The sequence below is a fragment of the Bufo bufo genome, chromosome 1 (assembly GCF_905171765.1).
Source record: "Bufo bufo chromosome 1, aBufBuf1.1, whole genome shotgun sequence".
NCBI classification, from domain to species: domain Eukaryota; kingdom Metazoa; phylum Chordata; class Amphibia; order Anura; family Bufonidae; genus Bufo; species Bufo bufo.
In genome coordinates, this window is record NC_053389.1 from 58680736 (window position 1) to 58707925 (window position 27190).

General features: G+C 44.1%; 1 protein-coding gene across 3 annotated transcripts in view; it reads right to left on the bottom strand.

Moving 5' to 3' along the window:
* USP2 (ubiquitin specific peptidase 2) overlaps positions 1 to 27190 on the bottom strand; it is a 128157-nt gene that overhangs the window by 43401 nt on the left and 57566 nt on the right. For 2 of the 3 annotated variants that reach the window (XM_040425048.1, XM_040425054.1), the window contains exon 2: positions 15338 to 16016. In XM_040425048.1, coding sequence (XP_040280982.1) covers positions 15338 to 15973 — 636 coding nt within the window. In that variant the 5' untranslated portion in view covers positions 15974 to 16016. Of the gene's footprint in view, positions 1 to 3060; positions 3296 to 15337; positions 16017 to 27190 lie in introns of those variants that run through there. The other variant, XM_040425061.1, reaches the window with a different exon arrangement.

The window sequence follows — 27190 nt, forward strand, 5'->3', positions numbered from 1 at the left end:
ATCCTGTGCCATAGTCTACAGTCACTTAGAGTCGCCACGTGTGTGCCCTAAATTACACCCAAGTCACTCTCCAGATCACAATCTGTGCACACACTGTAACATGGTGATTGAGCAACACGGAGGTTGGGGGCAGAAGACGACCATCTCCACACAGCAGCCACCGCCGAGCCCGTATCTGCCGCCTCAACACAGCGGAATATGAATGGGTTCAACATAGTGAGAGGGGGGTAAGGCTTCTCTCACACTAGCGTTATTCTTCTCCGGTATTGAAATCTGGTAAAGGGTCTCAATACCGGAAAAGAACGCATCAGTTTTGTCCCAATGCATTCTGAATGGAAAGCAATCCGTTCAGTATGAACCAGGATGTCTTCCGTTCCATCCCTTTTACGGTATTTGACTGGAGAAAATACTGCTGCTTGCTGCTTTTTTTTTTCCCCAACCAAAATCCCGACACTACTGCACTTGCCGGATCCATTGAAATGTATTAATGCCGGATCCGGTACTAAGTGTTCCAGAAATGACCACTGTTTTCCGATCTGTGCATGCGCAGTGCTTTCTAGAGGTGAAAAAGATAAGTACCAGATCAGTTATTCCAGAAAGTCGGATCCGGTATTTCAATGCAAAAGTCTAATGGATCCGTATCTGGGAAAAAAATAAGTAAAAATTATATCTGTTTGCATACGGATTTCCGGATTCGGCTGGCAGTTCCAGGCAACAGAACGGCCTGACAGATTCTTTTAACGCCAGTGTGAAAGTATCCTAACCTGGTGTGCCCACCCTGAGAACAAAGTGACTGGGCATGCCGACATCGGACAGCCCAATCCTTCTCTGCTCGACACGTGCCACCTTACACATTAGATGGTTGGCCGCTGCTGCTGAAATTGGCAGGTTTGCCCAATGTTAGTTTTAGGGATCGACAGATTATCGGTTTGGCCGATATTATCGGCCGATATTCAGGATTTTGAACGTTATCGGTATCGGCATCTATTTTGCCGATATACCGATAACGTATGGGGAACACAGAACGTGCTGCTCTCAGCGCTCTCCGTGTTCCCTCCGCAGCACAGGGGAGAAGGAAGCAGTGTCTCCCTCCCCCTGTGATGCCGCTGCCGCCAATGAGAGGAGAGAAGATAAGAGGAGGGGAGGGGCTGTGGCCGCCGCTCCACCAATGAAGATGAGTCTTTCATTCATTCATTCATTCATATACAGGAGGCGGGAGCTGGCTGTAGAATCACATAGCCGGCTCCCGACCTCTATGAGCGGTAGCTGCAATCTGCGGTAGTTAACTCCTCAGGTGCCGCGGATCGCAGCTACCGCTCATAGAGGTCGGGAGCCGGCTATGTGATTCTGCAGCCAGCTCCCGCCTCCTGTATATGAATGATTGAGAGACTTATCTTCATTGGTGGCGCAGTGCGCCCCCCATCCCAATGCCGGCCAATAGTAAAAACATTGGTGGCGCAGTGCGCCCCCCCCACCCAGTATTAATCATTGGTGGCAGTGGCCACAGGGTCCCCTCTCCCCTCCTCCTCCGATCGGAGCCCCAGCAGTGTAATCCTGGGGCTCCGATCGGTTACCATGGCAGCCAGGACGCTACTGAAGCCCTGGCTGCCATGGTAAGCTCCATGCTGCTGTGTGCACAAAGCACAGAGCAGCAGGGACAGTGTGAGGTCCTATTCACCCTGATAGAGATCTATCAGGGGGAATAGGACAAGGGTTCTAGTCCCTAAGGGGGCTAAAAGTTAGTAAAAAAAAAAAAAAAAAAAAAAAAAAACACCACACACACAAAAATATTAAGTAGAAATGAAAAAGATTTATAAAAAAAAATAAAATACACATTAACAATAAACATATTAATTTTCAGCAGATTTGTGTAGGAATTTTTTTTTCTCAAAAATGAAAATTCCCAGAATATCGGTATAAATTATCGGTTATCAGCCTGAAAGTTCACAAATTATCGGTATCGGTCCTAAAAAAAAAATCAATATCTGTCGATCCCTAGTTAGTTTATATTATAGACAACCCCTTAAAGGGAACCTGTCACTGGGATTTTAAAAAGTGTATAGAGCTGAGGACATGAGTTGCTAGATGGCCGCTAGCACATCCGCAATACCCAGTCCCCATAGCTCTGTGTGCTTTTATTGTGTAAAAAAACCCCGATTTGATCCATATGCAAATTAACCTGAGATGAGTCCTGTATGTGAAATGAGTCAGGGACAGGACTCATCTTAGGTTAATTTCCATATGTATCAAATCAGTTCTTTTACACTATAGAAGCACACAGAGCTATGGGGACTGGGTATTGCAGATGTGCTAGCGGCCATCTAGCAACCAGTGTCCTCAGCTCTATACCCAAAATCCAGGTGACTGGTTACCTTTAAAGCCGAGTGAAAGCATTACCCCTGTATACTTTCAGCACGCAGCGTACATCTATATACTCTATATAATACTGCATATATGATATGTAATACTCTATATATAGATAATACTGCATATATGATATGTAATACTCTATATATAGGTAATACACATGAAATACTGCATATGATATATATAATTAGTATTACCTGTGTATTATATTAGTATTACCTGTGTATTATATCATATATGCAGTATTACACAGGTAATACTCTGATATAATACACATGTAATACTGCATATATGATGTAATACTCTATATATGATATAATACACATGTATTATATCATATATAGAGTATTATCTATATATAGAGTATTACCTGTGTATTATATCATATATGCAGTATTACATGTGTATTATATCATATATGCAGTATTACCTGTGTAATACTGCATATATGATATAATACACAGGTAATACTCTATATATGATATAATACACAGGTAATACTCTATATATGATATAATACACAGGTAATACTCTATATATAGATAATACACAGGTAATAATCATTCTGAGCCATCCTCCCCAGGTACAGGTCAGGGCTCTGCTACCTGGGGCACCCCGGCTGAATGCTGCACCTGTTGGCAGTTGTAGTTGGCACTGCCTAGGAGCGGTAGGTGTCCTCTGCCAGGCACTCACCTTGGTCCTGTGCAGCATGAAGTCCACCAGGCTGGATATCACCACTGCGCCAGGAAGCGGCGGCTGCGGCTTGTGCTGCTGGTGGCGGCTGCGGGAGCCCAGTCCGGTCATGGCGATAGTGTAGACGGAAGGCATTAGGAGAGGCGTTGATGCCGGTAAGGTCCCCGGTGCTGCAGAGCTCGGGCAGTGCTAGTGTCAGTGAGCGGTGCAGCACTGGCGGCGGTACTTGAGTCCCCTCGGCCCGCCCCTCCCACATCAGCGGCCGGCGGCGAGTGTGACAAGTGTCACGTGACGTCAGAGGGCGGGAAATCCTCCGATGTTCCCAGAGAGGCGCCTGAGGGAGACGAGGCGCAGAGAAATGTCCCGCCGCACGCGTGGCGCACATACTGATACCTGTGAGCGGACACAGGGTGTCCACAGGGGACCAGTGCACCCACATTCACCTCCTAGGTGGCCGTAACCTCGGTCACAACGGACTATTTTACCACCAAACAGCTTTGGGTGAAAGAATGGAGCACCCTTTTTAGCCGATAGTCATCTCTCAGAGGAAAGTCGGGGGCTCCACATACACTTGAGCAGTAAGGGCCCCATAGCAAGGATCAAACCAGGCCCCCCACACAGGACAGAAGGGTTTCTGCCTAAACCCCTTTCAATGACCTTTTTTCCTCGTTTGCTAAAAGTTGTTCCTTTAGAAGGTAGAGTCCCGACCAAGTTTTCACCTCCAGTAGAAGAGGAGATAATCCCAACTAAGACTGGGCCCCATAGCAGTCGCCTGGTTTGCCGCTATGGTAGTTACGACTGTGAACCCACAGTTCTACCTGGGCCCTTAAGGTGCCCATATGCATGAAACCGCTTGGTCCACAGGTAGGGTGGCCAACAGTCATGAAACTTATGGACAGTCCGTAAAAATAGGCGGCTTAACCACCTCCGGACCGCCGAACGCAGCAACACGTCCTGGAGGTGGTTGATTGATTCCTCCTGGACGCATATACGCGTCCTCTCGCGAGACGCGAGATTTCAGTCAGAGCCCGCCCGCGCATGCGCATCGCGGGCCGGCAAAAGTTCCAGAAGTATTTCGTCAGCAACCTGCCAGCCAATGATGGTCGCTGGCAGGCTGCTGATTTTTAAAAAAATCTAATGAGAAGCCATCTAACACATATTTATAAATATAAGGTGTTAAATGGCTTCTCTGCTCCTCTGCTGGTCCTTTTCGTCGGTTGGTCCCAGCAGAGGAGCAGACATCACAGTGAGTACCCACCAAACACTACACTTAGCCCCAGATCACCCCAATTAACCCCTTGATCCCCCCCCTGTCAATCACCTAGTGAAAGGGAAAAAAGTGATCAGTGTAAACTGTCACTTTTTTTTCCACTGGTATTGACTGATAGTTTTAGGATAGTTTAGGCCCCTTGGTTAGGTAGTTTAGCGTCAGTTAGCGCCCACCGCACCGCAGTCACTGATTCGCTGCTTAGCGTATCGCTAATCAGCATTTGTACTTTTATAGTATCTGTAAGTGATCAAAACTGATCACAGTCAGATCTATTATTGTATTAGTGTCACCTTAGCTCGCCCTCCACCCAAAACGCAGTGTTTGCCCGATCAGGCCTGATTGGTCGCCCACACGTGCGTTCACCCACGCCCGCCCCACCGCAGTGACAATTTTTTTTTTTTATCACTGCACAATCACTTTACAAGCACTGCGGCGATAAAAAAAAATCTGTTTTGATATTTTTTATCAATCACAGCGGCCTCCGGTACTTCGCTAGCCTCCCCTTTGTAAGACAGGCTTGCTTTTTTTCTTGGGTAGTCTCAGGGAATACCCCTAAATTTAGTAGTCCAAATGTCAAACAAGGGGTATTCTTCTGAAGAGGCCTACAGGATTCTGACCCAGTCGGATGAGGAATGGGAACCCTCATCTGACGAATCTAGCGGGTCAGAATATGAACCTGTAGAAAGCAGTGGCAGTCTGACCCAAAGTTCGGACGAGGAGGTGGAGGTCCCTGATAGCACCAGGCGTACCCGGCCCCGTGTTGCTAGACCACAGGTTGTGCAGGATCCGTTTCAAGGGCAGCAGAGTGGCGCTGTCGGATTACGTGGTGAGGCATACACCAGCAGCGCAGCCCTCCCTGGACCTAGTACCAGCACTGCCGTACAACATGGTGAAGTGGCGAGCACCAGAAGGGCAGTTGAAGCTGGTACGGTTGCACGTGCAATAGTTACCCCGTCGCAGCCACCACGCAGACAGGCCCGTAGAGTCCCTGAGGTGCTGGCAAATCCTGATTGGCAGTCACCAACTTCAGCCACACCATTAGTTCCCCCTTTCACCGCCCAGTCTGGAGTTTGGGTTGAGACAGCTCAGATCGGTTCGGCCCTGGGATTTTTTGAGCTGTTCTTGACTGCGGAGCTCTTGGACTTAGTCGTGGCAGAAACAAATCGGTATGCCACTCAATTTATATCCGCCAACCCGGGAAGCTTTTATGCCCAGCCTTTTTGGTGGAAATCAGTCCAAGTTTCTGAAATTAAAATTTTTCTGGGCCTTCTCCTGAACATGGGTCTAACCAAAAAGCATGAATTGCGGTCATATTGGTCCACAAACCCAATTCATCACATGCCCATGTTCTCTGCTGCAATGTCCAGAACACGTTTTGAGACCATCCTGCGTTTCCTGCACTTTAGCGACAACAGCACCTCTCGTCCCAGAGGCCACCCAGCTTTTGACCGGCTCCACAAAATTCGGCCCCTCATAGACCACTTCAACCAGAAATTTGCAGATTTCTATACCCCAGAGCAAAACATCTGCGTAGACGAGTCCCTAATACATTTTACCGGGCGCCTTGGCTTCAAACAATACATCCCAAGCAAGCGTGCCCGGTATGGGGTCAAATTGTATAAGCTCTGTGAAAGGGCCACAGGCTATACCCACAAATTTCGGATCTATGAGGGAAAAGATCAGACCCTGGAGCCGGTCGGTTGCCCTGACTACCTGGGGAGCAGTGGGAAGACAGTCTGGGACTTGGTGTCACCCTTATTTGGCAAGGGGTACCATCTTTATGTGGACAATTTTTACACAAGTGTGCCCCTCTTCAGGCATTTGTTCCTAGAACAGATTGGCTGCTGTGGCACCGTGCGACCTAGTCGCCGGGGCTTCCCCCAACGGCTCACTACCACCCGTCTTGCAAGGGGGGAGAGGGCTGCCTTGTGTAACGAAGAACTGCTCGCGGTGAAATGGAGAGACAAGCGTGCCGTTTTGATGCTCTCCTCCATTCACGCAGACACGACAATACAAATTGAATGGGCAACCCGTGTCATTGAAAAGCCCCTCTCAGTCCACGACTATAATGCGCTCATGGGAGGGGTGGACTTCAATGACCAGATGTTGGCTCCCTATTTAGTTTCCCGACGCACCAGACGCTGGTATAAGAAGATGTCTGTATATTTAATTCAATTGGCTCTGTATAATAGTTTTGTTCTCTACAGTAAGGCTGGGAGAACGGGATCCTTCCTCAAATTTCAGGAAGAGATCATCAAGAACCTCCTGTATCCAGGAGGTTCCATGGCCCCAACCACCAGTGTATTGAGCTGTCTACACGAGCGACATTTTCCCAATGTCGTTGCTGGTACCTCAACCCAACCGTCACCTACGTGTCTGTAGCAGGAGTGGAATAAGGCGTGACACCCGCTATTTCTGTCCTGACTGCCCTGACCACCCTGCCCTATGCTTAGGGGAGTGTTTCCGGAAGTACCACACACAGGTACACCTAGCATAGGGATCACATCTCACCAGGACAGGCACACAGGGCTATTAAGGCCCTTTCTCTCACAGCTACTGCAAACCTCTCCTTTCACCTGGGATAAAGTGCATAATGTACTTCGCCACATCTTTGGGGATTTGCGCTTTGCACATTGTCCCATGGGGAAGGAGAGGTTTGTCCTAAAAAAAGGTAAAAAAAAAAAAAAAAAAAAAACACACACACACGTAAGCAAAAAAAGTTAACGTTCAGTTCAATAAAGTTTATATGTTACGTTCAAAAGTTATTATAAAGTTAGTAAATTTATTGCGTTGCGGCCTGCTTTTCTCTTTTTTTTTTACCTTCCAGGTGGACCAACCGATCGACTAGCTGCAGCACTGATGTGCATTCTGACAGAAGCATTGCGCTGCTGTCAGATTACACAAAAGTCGGTGTATGCGGCGCTGCAAGACGAGATTTCTCCTCTGCAGTAAAAGATAAGTTTGCCGAGGCATATGAGCTGAGGAGGCAGCGGTGTTCATATGCTTTGGCAAACACTTTGTATATATAAAAAAATATATAATAATAATCCCGGCAATGATTTATTCATTCACATCGATTGATGTGAATGGAGAAATCTGGTTTGCCAGGGCATACGGGCTAAGTGGGTATGGATGTTGGGCGGAGCTCCTATGTCCTGGCAGACGCCTGTCCCCTCTTTTTTGGCAGAGATTTTTTCATCCACATTGATCGATGCGAATGAAGAAATCTGTGCCGTTCATTTTTTCTTTCAGCCCAGAGGCTGAACGAAAAAAAAAAAATCTCATTACCCGTATGCTCAATATAAGGAGAATAGCAGAATCTCCTAATGCTGGGCATACATGTAATGATTGCGGAGACCCTCAAATGCCAGGGCAGTACAAACACCCCACAAATGACCCCATTTTGGAAAGAAGACAACCCAAGGTATTCACTGAGGGGCATATTGAGTCCATGAAAGATTGAAATTTTTGTCCCAAGTTAGCGGAAAGGGAGACTGAGAAAAAAAAATAAAAAATTTCCGCTAACTTGTGCCAAAAAAAAATAAAAAATTCTAGGAACTCGCCATGCCCCTCATTGAATACCTTGGGGTGTCTTCTTTCCAAAATGGGGTCACATGTGGGGTATTTATACTGCCCTGGCATTTTAGGGGCCCCAAAGCGTGAAAAGAAGTCTGGTATTCAAATGTCTAAAAATGCCCTCCTAAAAGGAATGTGGGCCCCTTTGCGCATCTAGGCTGCAAAAAAGTGTCACACATGTGGTATCACCGTACTCAGGAGAAGTTGGGCAATGTGTTTTGGGGTGTCATTTTACATATACCCATGCTGGGTGAGATAAATATCTTGGTCAAATGCCAACTTTGTAGAATAAAAAAAAATGGGAAAGTTGTCTTTTGCCAAGATATTTCTCTCACCCAGCATGGGTATATGTAAAATAACACCCCAAAACACATTGCCCAACTTCTCCTGAGTACGGAGATACCACATGTGTGACACTTTTTTGCAGCCTAGGTGGGCAAAGGGGCCCACATTCCAAAGAGCACCTTTAGGATTTCACAGGTCATTTACCTATTTACCACACATTAGGGCCCCTAGAATGCCAGGGCAGTATAACTACCCCACAAGTGACCCCATTTTGGAAAGAAGACACCCCAAGGTATTCTGTGAGGGGCATGGCGAGTTCCTCAAATTTTTTATTTTTTGTCGCAAGTTAGCGGAAAATGATGATTTTTCTTTTTCTTACAAAGTCTCATATTCCACTAACCTCTGACAAAAAATAAAAACTTCTATGAACTCACTATGCCCATCAGCGAATACCTTGGGGTGTCTTCTTTCCAAAATGGGGTCACTTGTGGGGTAGTTATACTGCCCTGGCATTTTAGGGGCCCTAATGTGTGGTAAGTAGTTTGAAATCAAAATGTGTAAAAAATGGCCGGTGAAATCAGAAAGGTGCTCTTTGGAATGTGGGCCCCTTTGCCCACCTAGGCTGCAAAAAAAAGTGTCACACATGTGGTATCTCCGTACTCAGGAGAAGTTGGGCAATATGTTTTGGGGTGTCATTTTACATATACCCATGCTGGGTGAGAGAAATATCTTGGCAAAAGACAACTTTTCCCATTTTTTTATACAAAGTTGGCATTTGACCAAGATATTCTATGAACTCACTATGCCCATCAGCGAATACCTTAGGGTGTCTACTTTCCGAAATGGGGTCATTTGTGGGGTGTTTGTACTGTCTGGCCATTGTAGAACCTCAGGAAACATGACAGGTGCTCAGAAAGTCAGAGCTGCTTCAAAAAGTGGAAATTCACATTTTTGTACCATAGTTAAAACGCTATAACTTTTACCCAAACAATTTTTTTTTTACCCAAACATTTTTTTTTAATCAAAGACATGTAGAACAATACATTTAGAGAAAATATATATGGATGTAGTTTTTTTTGCAAAATTTTACAACTGAAAGTGAAAAATGTCATTTTTTTGCAAAAAAATCGTTAAATTTTGATTAATAACAAAAAAAAGTAAATGTCAGCAGCAATGAAATACCACCAAATGAAAGCTCTATTAGTGAGAAGAAAAGGAGGTAAAATTCATTTGGGTGGTAAGTTGCATGACCGAGCAATAAACGGTGAAAGTATTGTAGGTCAGAAGTGTAAAAAGTGGTCTGGTCATTAAGGGTGTTTAAGCTAGGGGAGCTGAGGTGGTTAAAAAAGAAAATAAAAATAGATATGTCAGATTTTTTTGAGGCTGACGGTACTTGAGATTATTTCTGAGGTAATTATCCTTTTACAGCTGGCAGTAAATGCTGGTAACGAGATCTTATCACTATACTGAGCTATAGACATTACTTAGAAGCGTCCATTCATAGGACCGCGGGGCTGCTGTGCCCTTGTGGTGGACTGCAAACTCTGGACCTATTGACTTCAACGGGTCCACGATCAGTAAGATGTGGCAAAAGATAGGCCAATCTTTTGCGGTGCAGGGGCACGAACAACAAGAGGTTTTCCATGTGCCTCAGAGTATGCACTCAGTAGCGATCGCGCGACTTATGTTTCATAAAAATGGCCTGAGCTGCACACAGCGGATTTGGAAATCAGAATTGCGTGTGAGCTCGTTTATAAAAAATTTTAACGAGGCAGAATATAAAATAAAGGAATAAAATTTTCACTCAAAATTTTACTTCACTAATAGCCATTTATACGCTGCGTCAGTGGCACGTTTGGGTCAGCGGCCTGACAGTTACCATAGGACTGATCTGTAGGAAGAAGGGGCATGTGAGCGGGCGCCGACCGTCTGCCAATGTGCAGTTCACTCCCTGTTGCCAAGCGCAGAATGGCATCTAAACGCAGCTGAAGAGGGGACTTGATCACTGTAAGGCGACATGCACTCTGAGAAACGGACGTTAAAAATAGACCCATTCAATTGTATGCTGGCAGCCTGTCGGTGAAAAACGGACGAGATAAAACATGTTCTATTTTTTGGCAGTCAAAAAAACTGCTTTGTGAATAACCCCTCAGACTACCATTGGTCTTAAAACAGACTTGTGATGGCTGTTAAAAAAAAAAAAAGGTACATCACAAGCCTAAGGCTACATGCACACTATCAGGATTGTGTGTGGAAAATCTGCACCGTAGGTCATGTACATTGTATTCTATGAGAATTTGAAATTCTCAATGCACACGATACAGATTTTTTTCTGCGCGGATTTTGACCTGCGCTGCGGATTTTTAAATCCGCAGCATGTCAATTTAATTTCATTTTTCCTGACCGAATTTTCTTCATTCACTTAGTAAAATCCGCACCAATTGATTTGAATTGACCGCACAGATTTGCCTGCGAACACCTGCGGATTTCAGTGACGATTCTCCGCACATGAATCCTGAACGTGTGCATGTACCCTGAGGTCGCCACACTATTTTGGCAGCATTTTAAAACTCTTGTAAAAGAAAAAAAAAAAAAAACACCAGACCAAGTTTCTTTGATGGCATTTTTTTTATTTTATTTTGCAACAGAGAATGTGTCATCAGAAAATTACCTATTGTTTAAATCATGTTATGATAAACACATTTTTTATGAATTTTTGGTGGTTATTTTTAATTCTCCATGTCAGTATATATATATACACATATACAAAATATTTTTCATCCTATAAGACGCACTTTGCTCCATCCCCCAAAGTGGGGGAAAATGACAGTGCATCTTATGGGGCCAATACTAATGAGCACTTATGGAAGCGCTCATTCGTACAGGAGGACTGGGGAGGTGTGAAGGCAGCGCTTCACGGTCTTCCTCGGCTACACACGGTGCTGTATCCTGTGCATAGTGTGAGGATGCCGGCGTGATCTGTGGCGTCGTAGCTCGATAGGAATAGTGCTGGATATAAGGTGCGACAGCAGCGTCAGAGCAGGAGAGGTACTGTAAGTTGATTTGTTTGTTTTCTCTGCACTGCGGTTTGATTAACATGGGGGTCATATTCACATTGGGGATCTGATCTGAGGTCTGACTGGGGGTATTATTAACATGAGTTCTGATTAATATTAGGGGTTTGATTGGGGCATTTTTTTCTTACTTTCCTCCTCTAAAAAAAATAAAAATCTAGGTGCACCCTTTTATTCTCTTTCTGGATAGTAGGCATCCGGAGTAATGGGCATATCTAGATTTTCAAACATATATATTATTCAGAATCAAGGACAAGCGCATGAATTGTCAGTTTAATATGCGCAATAAAAAGCCTCGTAAAACGTGCTCTGCTCATTCTGCTATGTATTATGTAAAAGATCCAGATGTGGTGACAGGATGTCCTATATCCATAACAGGACGGACTGTACCTGCTGCAGAGCCACACTAGAAAGCTACTACATGCCTGTCTACATGGAAACCATTAGGTCACGGCGCCGCAGAAAGATGCATTGAAAAACGAATATGTTTTTTACAACATACCTGCGTTTATGGGTTTTTTTCAAATGGAGAACACAGCAAAACTGAATAGGATAATTTACCAAGACTGGCTTTTTACTTCCCCTGCTGTAAGATTTGGCTAATTTAGCGCACACCTCATCAGAAATTCAGGGAATCTATGGCAGCTCCATGTTTGAAGGATCCGTGGTTGGTCCGTGTGTCTGTTTTTACCCTCCATGTGTCATCCGTAATCTATGGACGTTGCTCAGATGACAATTAATTTCAAGAGCATTTCCTTTCTGTCTTCCGTGAAAAACGGATGCACCACAGATGCCATCTGTGTTGTGTCTGATTTTCACAGACCCATAGACTTCAATAGGCATGCTTGGTCCGCATCACGGACCAAAGTAGTGCATGTTTCTGTAATCTTTTTACTGACCCATGGTCAGTAAAAAAATACTCATGTGTGAACATACATTTAAATCAATGGGTACGTGTGCTGGCCGCAGAAAATGCAGACAGCACACAACCATGGAAAATGGAAATGTGGACGACGCCTAAATATTCGTATATTTTCCGGGGCAAGGACACGCCCCAGTCCTGCTCAACTGCCAAACACGGCGTGAAACCAGCCTTGCAACAAAATATTGTTATTTGGTATTTAACCGCCTCCGGACCGCCGAACGCAGCGACGCGTCCTGGAGGCAGTCGATTCATTCCTCCTGGATGCATATACGCGTCCTCTCGCGAGACGCGAGATTTCCTGTGAACGCGCGCACACAGGCGCGCGCGTTCACAGGATCGGAAGGTAAGCGAGTGGATCTCCAGCCTGCCAGCGGCGATCGTTCGCTGGCAGGCTGGAGATGCGATTTTTTTTTAACCCCTAACAGGTATATTAGACGCTGTTTTGATAACAGCGTCTAATATACCTGCTACCTGGTCCTCTGGTGGTCCCCTTTGCTTGGATCGACCACCAGAGGACACAGGCAGCTCAGTAATAAGTAGCACCAAACACCACTACACTACACCCCCCCCCCTGTCACTTATTAACCCCTGATCACCCCATATAGACTTCCTGATCACCCCCCTGTCATTGATCACCCCCCCTGTAAGGCTCCATTCAGACGTCCGTATGTTTTTTACGGATACATGGATCGAATCCGCAAAACACGTACGGACATCTGAATGGAGCCTTAAAGGGGGGTGATCACCCCATATAGACTCCCTGATCACCCCCCTGTCATTGATCACCCCCCTGTAAGGCTCCATTCAGACATTTTTTTGGCCCAAGTTAGCGGAAATTATTATATATTTTTTTTTCTTACAAAGTCTTATATTCCACTAACTTGTGTCAAAAAATAAAATCTCACATGAACTCACCATACCCCTCACGGAATCCAAATGCGTAAATTTTTTTAGACATTTATATTCCAGACTTCTTCTCACGCTTTAGGGCCCCTAAAATGCCAGGGCAGTATAAATACCCCACATGTGACCCCATTTCGGAAAGAAGACACCCCAAGGTATTCGCTGAGGGGCATATTGAGTCCATGAAAGATTGAAATTTTTGTCCCAAATTAGCGGAAAGGGAGACTGAGAAAAAATAAAATAAAAAATTTCCGCTAACTTGTGGAAAAAATAAATAAAATTTCTATGAACTCGCCATGCCCCTCATTGAATACCTTGGGGTGTCTTCTTTCCAAAATGGGGTCACATGTGGGGTATTTATACTGCCCTGGCATTTTAGGGGCCCTAAAGCGTGAGAAGAAGTCTGGGATCCAAATGTCTAAAAATACCCTCCTAAAAGGAATGTGGGCCCCTTTGCGCATCTAGGCTGCAAAAAAGTGTCACACATGTGGTATGTGGTGTCATTTTACATATACCCATGCTGGGTGAGAGAAATATTTATCTCACCCAGCATGGGTATATGTAAAATGACACCCCAAAGCACATTGCCCAACTTCTCCTGAGTACGGCGATACCACATGTGACACTTTTTTGCAGCCTAGATGGGCAAAGGGGCCCACATTCCAAAGAGCACCTTTAAGATTTCACAGGGCATTTTTTACACATTTTGATTTCAAACTACTTCGCACGCATTTGGGCCCCTAAAATGCCAGGGCAGTATAACTACCCCACAAGTGACCCCATTTTGGAAAGAAAACACCCCAAGGTATTTCGTGATGGGCATAGTGAGTTCATGGAAGTTTTTATTTTTTGTCACAAGTTAGTGGAATATGAGACTTTGTAAGAAAAAAAATAAATCATTTTCCGCTAACTTGTGACAAAAAATAAAAAGTTTGATGAACTCACTATGCCCATCACGAAATACCTTAGGGTGTCTACTTTCTGAAATGGGGTCATTTGTGGGGTGTTTCTACTGTCTGGGCATTGTAGAACCTCAGGAAACATGACAGGTGCTCAGAAAGTCAGAGCTGCTTCAAAAAGTGGAAATTCACATTTTTGTACCATAGTTTGTAAACGCCATAACTTTTACCCAAACCATTTTTTTTTTTTTACCCAAACTTTTTTTTTTTTATCAAAGACATGTAGAACAATAAATTTTGAGAAAAATTTATGTATGGATGTCTTTTTTTTGCAAAATTTTACAACTGAAAGTGAAAAGTCATTTTTTTGCAAAATTTTACAACTGAAAGTGAAAAGTCATTTTTTTGCAAAAAAATCGTTAAATTTCGATTAATAATAAAAAATGTCAGCAGCAATGAAATACCACCAAATGAAAGCTCTATTAGTGAGAAGAAAAGGAGGTAAAATTCATTTGGGTGGTAAGTTGCATGACCGAGCAATAAATGGTGAAAGTAGTGTAGTGCAGAAGTGTAAAAAGTGGCCTGGTCATTAAGGGTGTTTAAGCTATGGGGGCTGAGGTGGTTAATATTGTTATTTTTGTACTAAAATAGTCGCAAATTCCTTAATAAATGACCCCAAATAGAGTTACGTTAAAGCGATTAGCTCACTTTCCATTCTTTGCGGCGGCGCTGATCTCTAGCCCTGAAAATTCTGCTCAGTCAGGGGACGTTTTGTCATCTCCTCCTCCTCCAATTCTTTTGGAAAATAAAAGGTGGAATCTGATTGATACAGCAACTAAGTCTACTTTCACACTCTCGTTTCGGCTTTCCGTTTGTGAGATCCATTCAGGGCTCTCACCAGCGGTCCAAAACGCATCAGTTTGCATTCTAAATGGAAAAGGATCCACTCAGAATGTATCAGTTCAGTCTCCATTCTGCTTTGGAGGCGGACACCAAAACGCTGCCTGCATCTGATGAAACTGAACCAAACGGATCCATCCTGACACACAATGTAAGTCAATGGGGACAGATCCGTTTTCACTGACAATAGAAAATGGATCCGTTCTGAACCGATGCAGACAGTTGTATTATCTGAACGGATCCGTCCATGACGAATCCGCACAAAACGCGAGTGTGAAAGTAGCCTAAGCCATTTCTACTTTACACCAGTTTTGATCATTGCTAAATGCATTGAAAAAATAAAGCCACATTTGTATATATTCATTAGTACAAGTAGTCGAGTGCGTTATAGTAATTTTTAGTGTTTTTTTTACACACATTCAAGCTATAAGGAAATTACACATACCGGCGCCTCTTTACCACTGGATCCCTCATTCTTCTCGTATGAGTATGTGAATCGGGACTTTGCGAGTGAAGCGACAGGTTCTGGTGCTGCTGCACAAGACAGTCCAAATCCATTAGTGGAGCTTCTTTTTTTACCATAGACATCACCATACTCAGCATAGTTGGATGCACGGGTAGTCCGAGAAGTACTATCCAAATCATGGCGTGATCGTGTCAGTCCTGGGCTACGAGGGCAATAAGCATCAGAGGTACGTAGTTCAGAGAACCCAAGAGACAGGTCTGTATGACTGGATGACTTTTTACGAGTCAGTGAGGAAATGGGGGACGGTTGAAAGATAGAATAACTGCTGTTGTAGCCGAAGGAGTAGGCATTTGGTGTATATTTGGATGGAGAACGCGCCAAGATGTCTGTCCTTTTTATGGGTAAGTCCAAGGGTGGAAGGCTTCGGTCAAGATCTCCGTAAGAACGAAGAGGAGCGCCGCTGTAATATGGGCTGTTCATAGTGGACTTGTAAGACAGTTTATTTCGATCACTGAATGAAGAGCTGTGGTTGGAAGCATAGGAACCATATCCAACGTAACTTTTTGAGTAGTCTGTGTCCGTATATCTCTTGATGGTAGACGATATGTGAGACATACTGGAAGCGAACGGGCGCTGCAAGTGGAAGTCCCAGCTTGGCCTATAGGAAGAGAATTTGGAAGATTATATGAAGATGTAACATTAACGGATTGACATGTATCATTTCTTTAATTTGCATTTCTTTGACAGTAACAGATTAGGATATATTTCCTGAGATTTCTGTGTTGGAGTACTTTATGCCACGTTTATCAAATATCTCATGTTACTTCATAAATTTGGCTTATTCTTAGACCAAACACTTGTCTAGAGAAGCTCCTCCAGTTTTCCTACTCCACCCTCCTCCTGGAGTGAGATTTATTATTTTTTTTTAAGTCACAAAAAGTCAAAGTCTCTATGATAAATCTGGAGTGAAACTCATTAACATAGCTAACCACACCCACTTTTTCACCTACATTATAAAACTGGAGTGAGTGGTAAAAAGTTGCACAATTTTGTGCAAGCGAGTAAAAAGTCGCAAAAGCCCTATTTCTGTGACTTTGACACCAGAATTCTTGAGTGAAGGTATGATATATCAAGGCCTATGACTCAGGATGTAAAATAAAGCGGCAACATTTAAAGGGTTAAGCAGTGATTGATGTAAAAAAAAATGATAAGTAGACATCATATTGGACATGACAATACCTTTCCAACAAAGCTAGAACCAGCCCCGTACCTCACATGGGTCCAGAGAGCTCCATATTCATTGCTCCAATTGGTCTAGGTCAGTGGTGGCGAACCTATGGCACGGGTGCCCTGGGCGGCACTTCGAGCCCTCTCTGTGGACACCCGCACCCTGGAAAAAAAGTCTATGGTGTACCAATATGCCTTAGACTTTTCATGCCATTCATCAGCTTAGGGCACGCCATGAACGGCACAGGCAACGCACTGAATGTAGGCAGGCTATTATAACTAAATCGTAAAGTACATGGAAGATATACTATATTGGACTGTAGTATTCAGAATAAACCGATTCCTCCCCAAGATATGGAAAAAAAAAAGAAGCAGCATGCCCTTTTGAAAAAAAATCAATTGCTGCTTCCCATTGAAATGAATCGGTTTGAGATGTTTTTGAATCTGAAGCAGGCTCGTACTGGCCCACAGGGAACCAGGTGAATCCCCTGGTGTGCCCTGAGCCAAGGTGGGCCCCTAGTCCCCCACCCCCCGCACAACTGACATATGGCACAGTAAACCAACTGCACTACATACAGCGTACAGTATCACAGCTAGTGTGTTCCTGGCACGAATAGCTAGGCAGGAGCCAATCAGCAGGAAACTGACTAGGTTTCCTGGAAATGTACTTCTGAGGCACCATCTAGAGAGCAGGGATGCCCAACCTGTGGCCCTCCAGCTATTGCAAAACTTAAACTCCCAGCATGCCTGGAGAGCCTACAGCTATTAGGGCATGGTGGGTGTTGTAGTTTTGCAACACCTGGAAGGCCACAGGTTGAACATCCCTGATCTAGAGAGTGGATTACTACTTAAAAACATGTGGTGGTGAAGTTTAAGAGGGGCCGGTGATACTTGCATGCAGCTGTACAGCAGGCCCCTAGAATACATTTAACTGGTGGGCCCTAGGCGCCCCAGTCCAACACTGGGCAGAAGCATGCCAAAATCAGTTCCAAAAAACTGTGTGAACTGGCCCTTATACTTAGCCAGCTAGCTTATTTTTATTAACCTGATGGCAGGAGAAATTCTGAAATGTAGCCTGATGGCAGAAAATCCTATACTCACCTGTTTCTTTTGCACCATTCTCAGTGTCCCACCACTGGCCCTCCCCCTGTTCTTTGTATACAGGACCACAGCAACCTCAAGGTCTATGTCAAGGCCACTAGCCTGATCAGTATATGTAAGCCCTTGCGGGCAGGGTCTTCTCTCCTTCTGTACCAGTTTGTAACTCGTCTTGTTTATGCTTATTGCAATATTATGTATCTACACCGCTTATCATATTTACAGTGCCATGGGATGAATGGCGCTTTAATAATAAATAAGGCACAACACCGCTGAGACCCGTGATAGGCAACAGTGGTCATGCCACCTCAGGTCTTGTAAAGAACGGCGTTGGGAACTGCATAGAAACAAAAAGATGAGTATAGAATTATTTTCAGTTTTATACAATTTGCTGGCATCAGGCTAAAGCTACTTTCACATTAGCGTTTTTTGCGGATCCATCTTGCAAAAACGCTTCCATTACAATAATACAACCGCATGCATCCGTCATGAACGGATCCGGTTGTATTAGGTCTTCTATAGCAATGACGGATCCGTCATGAACACCATTGAAAGTCATTGGGGGACGCATCAGTTTTCTATTGTGTCAGAAAATGGATCCGTCCCCATGGACTTACACTGAGTCATGATCCGTTTTGCTCCGCACCACATGCTTGCAGCGTTATTCTGGTGCATTCCATTTCGTTCAGTTCAGTTTTGTCCCCATTGACAATGAATGGGGACAAAACAGAAGCGTTTTCCCTCGCTATCGAGATCCTATGACGAATCTCAAAAGCGGAAAGGGAAAGCGCAGATTTGAAAGTAGCCTAACACAAAAGGTAAAAGTGCTCGTTTTGTACAATGATCTAGCTACCTGTTATTAAACAAGGTTATGAACCAAAACAAAGTATGTGAACCCTTTGGAATGATATGGATTTCTGCACAACTTGGTCATAAAATGTGATCTGATCTTCATCCAAGTCACAACAATAGACAATCACAGTCTGCTTAAACTAATAAAACACAAAGAATTATATGTTACCATGTTTTTATTGAACACACCATGTAAACCTTCACAGTGCAGGTGGAAAAAGTATGTGAACCCCTAGACTAATGACATCTCCAAGAGCTAATTGGAGTGAGGTGTCAGCCAACTGGAGTCCAATCAATGAGAGGAGATTGAAGGTGTTGGTTACAGCTGCCCTATAAAAAACACACACCAGTTCTGGGTTTGCTTTTCACAAGAAGCATTGCCTGATGTGAATGAGGTCTCACACAAAAGAGCTCTCAGAAGACCTACGATTTAGAATTGTTGACTTGCATAAAGCTGGAAAGGGTTATAAAAGTACGTAACACACTAAACAAGAATGGATTTAATGGGAGGATACCACAGAGGAAGCCACTGCTGTCCAAAAAAAACATTGCTGCATGTTTACAGTTTGCACAAGAGCACCTGGATGTTCCACAGCAGTACTGGCAAAATATTCTGTGGACAGATGAAACCAAAGTTGTGTTGGGAAGAAACACACGTTATGTGTGGAGAAAAAGAGGCACAGCACACCAACATCAAAACCTCATCCCAACTGTGAAGTATGGTGGTGGGGGCATCATGGTTTGGGGCTGCTTTGCTGCGTCAGGGCCTGGACGGATTGCTATCAAAGGAAAAATGAATTCCCAAGTTTATCAAGACATTTCACAGGAGAACTTAAGGTCATCTGTCCACCAGCTGAAGCTCAACAGAAGATGGGTGTTGCAACAGGACAGCGACCCAAAGCATAGAAGTAAATCAATAACAGAATGGCTTAAACAGAAGAAAATACGCCTTCTGGAGAGGCCCAGTCAGAGTCCTGACCTCAACCCAATTGAGATGCTGTGGCATGACCTCAAGAAAGCGATTAACACCAGACATCCCAAGAATATTGCTGAACTGAAACTTCTGTAAAGAGGAATGGTCAAGAATTACTCCTGACCGTTGTGCACGTCTGATCTGCAACAACAGGAAACATTTAGTTGAAGTTATTGCTGCCAAATGAGGTTCAACCAGTTATTAAATCCAAGGGTTCACATACTTTTTCCACCTGCACTGTGAAGGTTTACATGGTGTGTTCAATAAAAACATGGTAACATTTTTATTCTTTGTGTGTTATTAGTTTAAGCAGATTTTGTTTGTCTATTGTTGTGACTTAGATGAAGATCAGATCACATTTTATGACCAATTTGTGCAGAAACCCATATCATTCCAAAGGGTTCACATACTTTTTCTTGCAACTGTATACAGCTGCAGTCATCCAGCCAGTGTGTCTCTATATTCACCGCTATCTAGTGAAGGGATCAGGGGGTAAATAAAGAGTTAGGGTTCTTTTACATGGACCCATGATCTGGCAAATTATGGGGGATGAGCCTTTGTTATATCCAAAGTCGCTTTGTTCATAACTTCTGATTAATACTGTACAGAGATGGGAGTAGTATGGGCTCCGATGAGCGAAGTCGCGCGTGACTTCATTGAATAACTTCAGTAATTGATTTTTAAAGTGAAAAACCACTTTAAAACTTGAAACCAAACTCTGCTTCGAGGTACCAGTCAGAATGGAACCCGAGTTCGGTTCCAAGTTTTAAATCAATTACCGAAGTTATTCAATGAAGTCACGCAAGACTTCGCGAATAACTATCTTCGGCTCATCAGAGCCCATACATTCTAATGCTGTACAGAGATGGATCTCCGTACAGTATTAATCCGAAGTTATAAACCAAGCTATTTCAGATGAAGCTCTCTTCTCTCATCACTAGTCTTTGTATACAGTAATTGCTTGTTCCCGATAATCTGCCTATGTAAAGGGTTCCAAACAATCACCCGATGAATGAGCAAGCGCTCGTTCATGGGGTGATCATGTCATTCTGCCAGCACCAAAAATAATCGTTGCTGTGTGTTGAGGAAGGGTTGAGACGTACACATACATACATATATATATATTACATACACACACACACATACACACACACACATACACACACAGTGGGATGCGAAAGTTTGGGCAACCTTGTTAATCGTCATGATTAGAGATGAGCGAACTTCTGTTTTAAGTTCGGCGTCTAAAGTTCGGCTTCCGGTTAGCGGAGGATCCCGAATTCCGTTGTGGTCCGTGGTAGCGGAATCAATAATGGTCATTATTGATTCCGCTACCACGGACCACAACGGAATTCGGAATCCATATCGGGATCCTCCGCTAACCGGAAGCCGAACTTTAGACGCCAAACTTAAAACAGAAGTTCGCTCATCTCTGGTCATGATTTATCTGTATAAATCGTTGGTTGTTACGATAAAAAATGTCAGTTAAATATATCATATAGGAGACACACAGTGATATTTGAGAAGTGAAATGAAGTTTATTGGATTTACAGAAAGTGTGCTATAATTGTTTAAACAGAATTAGGCAGGTGCATAAATTTGGGCACCACAAAAAAGAAATGAAATCAATATTTAGTAGATCCTCCTTTTGCAGAAATTACAGCCTCTAAACGCTTCCTGTAGGTTCCAATGAGAGTCTGGATTCTGGTTGAAGGTATTTTGGACCATTCCTCTTTACAAAACATCTTTAGTTCATTCAGGTTTGATGGCTTCCGAGCATGGACAGCTCTCTTTAAGTCACACCACAGATTTTCAATTATATTCAGGTCTGGGGACTGAGATGGCCATTCCAGAACGTTGTACTTGTTCCTCTGCATAAATGCCTTAGTGGATTTTGAGCAGTGTTTAGGGTCGTTGTCTTGTTGAAAGATCCAGCCCCGGCGCAGCTTCAGCTTTGTCACCGATTCCTGGACATTGGTCTCCAGAATCTGCTGATACTGAGTGGAATCCATGCGTCCCTAAACTATGACAAGATTCCCAGTCCCTGCACTGGCCACACAGCCCCACAGCATGATGGAACCACCACCATATTTTACTGTAGGTAGCAGGTGTTTTTCTTGGAATGCTGGGTTCTTTTTCCTCCATGCATAACGCCCCTTGTTATGGCCAAATAACTCGATTTTTGTTTCATCAGTCCACAGCACCTTATTCCAAAATGAAGCTGGCTTGTCCAAATGTGCTTTAGCCCACCTCAAGCGGAGAAAAGGCTTCCTCTGCATCACTCTCGCATACAGCATCTCCTTGTGTAAAGTGCGCCGAATGGTTGAACGATGCACAGTGACTCCATCTGCAGCAAGATGATGTTGTAGGTCTTTGGTGCTGGTCTGTGGGTTGACTCTGACTGTTCTCACCATTTGTCGCTTCTGTCTATCCGAGATTTTTCTTGGTCTGCCACTTCGAGCCTTAACTTGAACTGAGCCTGTGGTCTTCCATTTCCTCAATATGTTCCTAACTGTGGAAACAGACAGCTGAAATCTCTGAGACAGCTTTCTGTATGCTTCCCCTAAACCATAATGGTGAACAGTCTTTGTCTTCAGGTCATTTGAGAGTTGTTTTGAGACCCCCATGTTGCTACTCTTCAGAGAAAATGAAAAGGGGAGGGGAACTTACAATTGACCCCCTTAAATACTCTCTCATAATTGGATTCACCTGTGTATGTAGGTCAGGGGTTGCTGAGCTTACCAAGCCAATTTGAGTTCCAATAATTAGTTCTAAAGGTTTTGGAATCAATAAAATGACAACAGTGCCCAAATTTATGCACCTGCCTAATTTTGTTTAAACAATTATAGCACACTTTCTGTAAATCCAATAAACTTCATTTCACTTCTCAAATATCACTGTGTGTGTCTCCTATATGATATATTTAACTGACATTTTTTATCGTAACAACCAACGATTTATGCAGGAAAATCATGACGATTAACAATGTTGCCCAAACTTTCGCGTGCGTGTGCGTAATATATATATATATATATATATATATATATATACACATATACATATATACACACACATACACACACACACACACATATACATACATACATAGGATGATGTGCGCAGATGTGCCCAGCATCTGCACACATCTGCCCTTAGTGGTCCACAGGGGCTCATTGTGGCCCCTGTGGGAAATATGTGCCCCCTCATAGTCTCATATATAAAAATGCCACCAAAACCAGAGGTATCAGTGTAAATGTGCCCCAAGCATTCACACTGATGCCATATGGCTAATTGCATCAGAATGACCGGACAAGAGTCCGGTCATCCTGTATGCTTCAAAGAACTCTGATTCAATAGAATCAGAGTCCTTTGTATTAATTATCTCCAGCGCCGCTGGAGATAATTATGCATAATAGGAAGAGGGGAGAAACCTCCCCTCCTATTATGTGCATTTCGGCAGCGCGATTACTATCGCGCTGTCCGGAATGCGAATTGTTGCAGGCGGGAGATCAAAGGTTTCTCCCGCCTGTCAGGTGGCGCGGCCCCGTCGCGCTTGTCCGGGGATGTGCGGGCTGGCGCAGTGACGTCATCTCACTGCGCTGACCCACGTGTTCCTGATGGTGGCGCGCACCCGCGGGCCGCCGGATATAAATATCTTGCGGCCCCTGCACTAAGGGAGAAGAGCCCAGCCGCCACCCCGCCTGAAGAGGATCACCCCTAGACGGACGAGCACCCTCTGGACAACGAGCGTTGAGTATCCTTAACCCCTATACCACCAACGATATTAATCCGTACATACCCTGTCCCACCAACGAATACACCTACCCTATCCCACCAACGGATCCCTCCGATTAACCCCTACCACTATCCCACCAACGACCACCACCCATATTTTACCCTCATACCCATACCTGCCCATATTCCCATTACCCTCATATACCCCAATTCCCCTGTACCCCAGCATTACCACCAATCCCCTACCCTAAACCCTGCAGGAGCATCCCTGCTCCCTATTCTGTACCTCTGACTGTATTTATGTGTCTGTGGCCTGCATTCACCCCTGCAGCACCACCGTTAACCCTCGTTGTTCCCTTAGGGATAGGATTAGAACCAGGTGGGGTGGGCTGCTAATATATATGTGTGTGTGTACTGTATTAGATAGCTGTGGGTGGAATTTGGGAACCGTGTAGTTTAGTGTTGAATTTATGGTACTGTATTGCGTGCGTAGTGTACTGTAGGTATTAATAAATATCTTGTTTTATTTGTAACTGTGTAACGTGTGGTTATTAGCGATAGTTCAGTAAGGCGCATGCAGCTAGCTTAGTGATTAGCGTAAGGCAAAGTGAAAGTAGTGTTATTAATATAAAAGGTATAAATAGGCGGAGTCATCAATAGACGGCTCCTATTTATGAATATTAATTATTGATATTTGCATAAATATTGGTGATTAATATTCCCCCTTTACACTGTGCAGCAGACCGCACTGTCTAAAGAACAATCTGCTGCATAGGAACAATGAATTGCTATGGGGACAAGCAAGCGCGGTATAAATTGCCTGTCCCCATACAGAAGTGATTGCTGCATATAAATGCAGCTCTCATTTCTGATGATAATAAAGCAATTATGACGAACTTTTAGTTGGTTCTCAACTGGCTGAAAGATTGGTCCATGGAAATTGGCCCTTAGATTTTAGAGAGGGAAAATGTAAAAGAGTTAGATTAGGGAATGTTAGGCCTGCCTAAAAAGATTTGGTTTTAGGGCATGCTGAGAATAACCTGATTGTAGCGCGTTGCAGAAAACTGGTACAGAACAAGAAAAGTCTTTGAGACAAATGGGAGGTTTCGAATAGGCTACTTTCACACTTGCACTAGCAGTGTCCGGCAGGCTGTTCCCCTGCCGAATCTGTACTAACGCTAGCCCACATGTGCCACCGGAAGACCGCTCCAGCCCCATTCATTATAATGGGGAAGGACCGGCTGCAGCACGGCGAACTTGCTGAGAGGCGGCCGGACAAAAACTAGAACTATAATGGGGACAGGACGGAGGTCCGGCCACAGCGCGGCAAGCATGCCGAGAGGTGGCCTGACAAGAACTGCAGCATGCTGTAGTTTTTGTCCGGCCGCCTTTTGTCAGGTTTGCTGTGCTGCGGCCAGACCTCCTGCCCGTCCCCATTATTGTTAATTGGTCCGGAGTGGACTTCAGAACAACCTGCTGGACCCTGCTAGCACAAGTGTGAAAGAAGCCTTATGGAGGATGTTGGTCTTACATAATTGACAGAAAGTAGACCATGTGTAGGGTGAGACAGTTCAGCACTATGGGTGGAGAGCTTTGTGGGCAAGAGTGATTAGAATAAATTGCATTCTGTAGTGGCTGGGTGACCGTCACAGTGCTTGGATGGAAAGAGGAGCCTGGCTGCTGCATTCAGCATAAAGCTCTGAGGGTTGAGTTTAGTGAAGGGAAGACCGACTAGTAATGTTACAGCAATCAAGACAAGAATGAATCAGAGCACAATAAAGGTGCCCATACACATCAGGTAGAAGAAAATTGATGATGGAATGAATGATCATCTAACGAATGATCATGTTGCAGACAGTTGTAAAAATTTCCCTTGTGTTTTCATTGACACAGGTTGAAGGATGAACAATCTTTGAGAACATTCTTTGCAATAAAGATCTTTCCTCCAAAATAATCGTTCTGAGCTAAAGATCTTTTGTCTGCTTATTGTGTGAATGTTTTAAATACAGACAACTTCTTTTCAGAAGATACTATTCTAAAGCAATTGTTCATAAATTTCACCCAACAATCATTTTGATTGAAATTCTCTGTTTTGATTTTAGGCTAGTCTCACACCAACGTTAGACAGGGAGCAGCTTGCCGTAAGATGTCTGCATCCGGCATTGCTGGATGCTACCTGACACCTTCCGGCCCCATTCACTATGATGGGGAACACTGGAGATCTGGCTGTAACCCGGGAAACATGGCGAGAATTGGCTGGACAACAGCCACTGTGCGCAGCATTTTTTTGTCTGGCCAATTCCGACCATATTTGCTGGGTTGCGGCCGGATCTCCACCGGTCCCTATTGTAGTGAATGGAGCTGAATGGTGCTGCAGTTGCTTCCAGCTAATATGGATGGGCACCTTAAGAGTTCTTGCCATTTCCAAAGCAAGAAAATGAAGCCAGATCTGCTGATAGTTTGTCCAAAAGGAGCAGTGAAGAGAGACAAGTGGAGAAGACCTAGGACTGAACCCTGAGGATCCTCAATAGCAAGGGGAAGAGGAAAGGTATACCCTGCAAACACTGAATGAGCAGTCAAAGTAGGAAGAAAAACAAGCAAGCGTATTGTGCCTAAAGGGGTTGTCTCATCATATACATTGGTGGCATATCTCAGAGGTGGGACCCGTATCTATCTCCAGAACCGGACCTCCGAAGAGAGTGGAAAGCATGCACGGCTGCCCTACATTCATTTTTATGGGACTGCCGAAAATAGCCGAGTGCTTGCTCTGCTGTGGCCAGCAGTCCCATAGAAATAAATGGAGTGGTGATCACGCTTGCCTAGTGCGTTCTCCATTTCCATGGAACGTCTGCACGCTTAGCCATTTTTGGAACTCCCATAGAAATAAATGGCGAGCATGCAGTACATGCTTTCGGGGCCCTTTCTAGAGATAGGTGCGGAGACCCTCACCTATCAGACTTTGATGGCATATCCTAGTGATATGCTATTAGTGTCTGAGATGACACAACCCCTTTGAGGCCGGTAGATTGAAGTATGCTTTTAGTATCAAACATTGTAGAGAGCCATAAGAATTAATCGGAGTAGTTGCCCTTTCATTTAGCCGTCAGGACTAAGCCAACAGCTGAGGGAATAAGGTCATCAATGAAATATAGTTTTACTATGTATTATGTCATAGATCTTCTCTGCTATGGTTGTTAAAAGAGGGTCTTACACTCTAGCATACAGTATATACTATGTTAAGAAAATGAATACTTAAATATTACTTTATTCTAAATATATTCCCAAATACCTTTCATTAGTTATAATGGCTCATTTTGTCTGGGGAGCAATCAGGAGAAATAAAATGGCTGCCGTCCTATAAGTACCACAAAACCTGTCCTAATACTTCAGAACAGTGAGCTGCAGAGCTGCCTCATCCTCCTCTCTGCACTAATCTAGGGATTATGATCCTGAATACAGCTGAGAAGATCTTCAGCTGAATCTCTGTAGGAATGGAGTTCATGAGGAGACATGAAATACAGAGGTGGGGATGTGGTAATGAGCACTTGTATGAAGTCCCCATTAACAAAGCCCCACATTACCACCGTCTGTCCTGTCCATCCTCTGTACTTCATGTCTCCTCATGAACCTTGTTCCTACAGAGACTGAGCTGAAGATCTTATCAGCTGTATTCATTATATCCCCTGACAAGCAGAGCAGCGAGGAGGATGAGGCAGCTCTTTACCTCAGTGTTGTGAAGGAACTTGTCCTGCTGTGTGAGTAGGACAGGTTTTGCGTGTACTAATAGGACAGTGGCCATTTTATTTCTCCTGATTGCTCCCCAGACAAAATGAGCCATTAGAACTAAATGAATGGTATTTGGAAATATATTTATAATAAAGTAATATTTAAGTATTTTCATTTTCCCAATTTCTGTAGAACCCCTTGGGGCTGGGCTCCCATTTGCA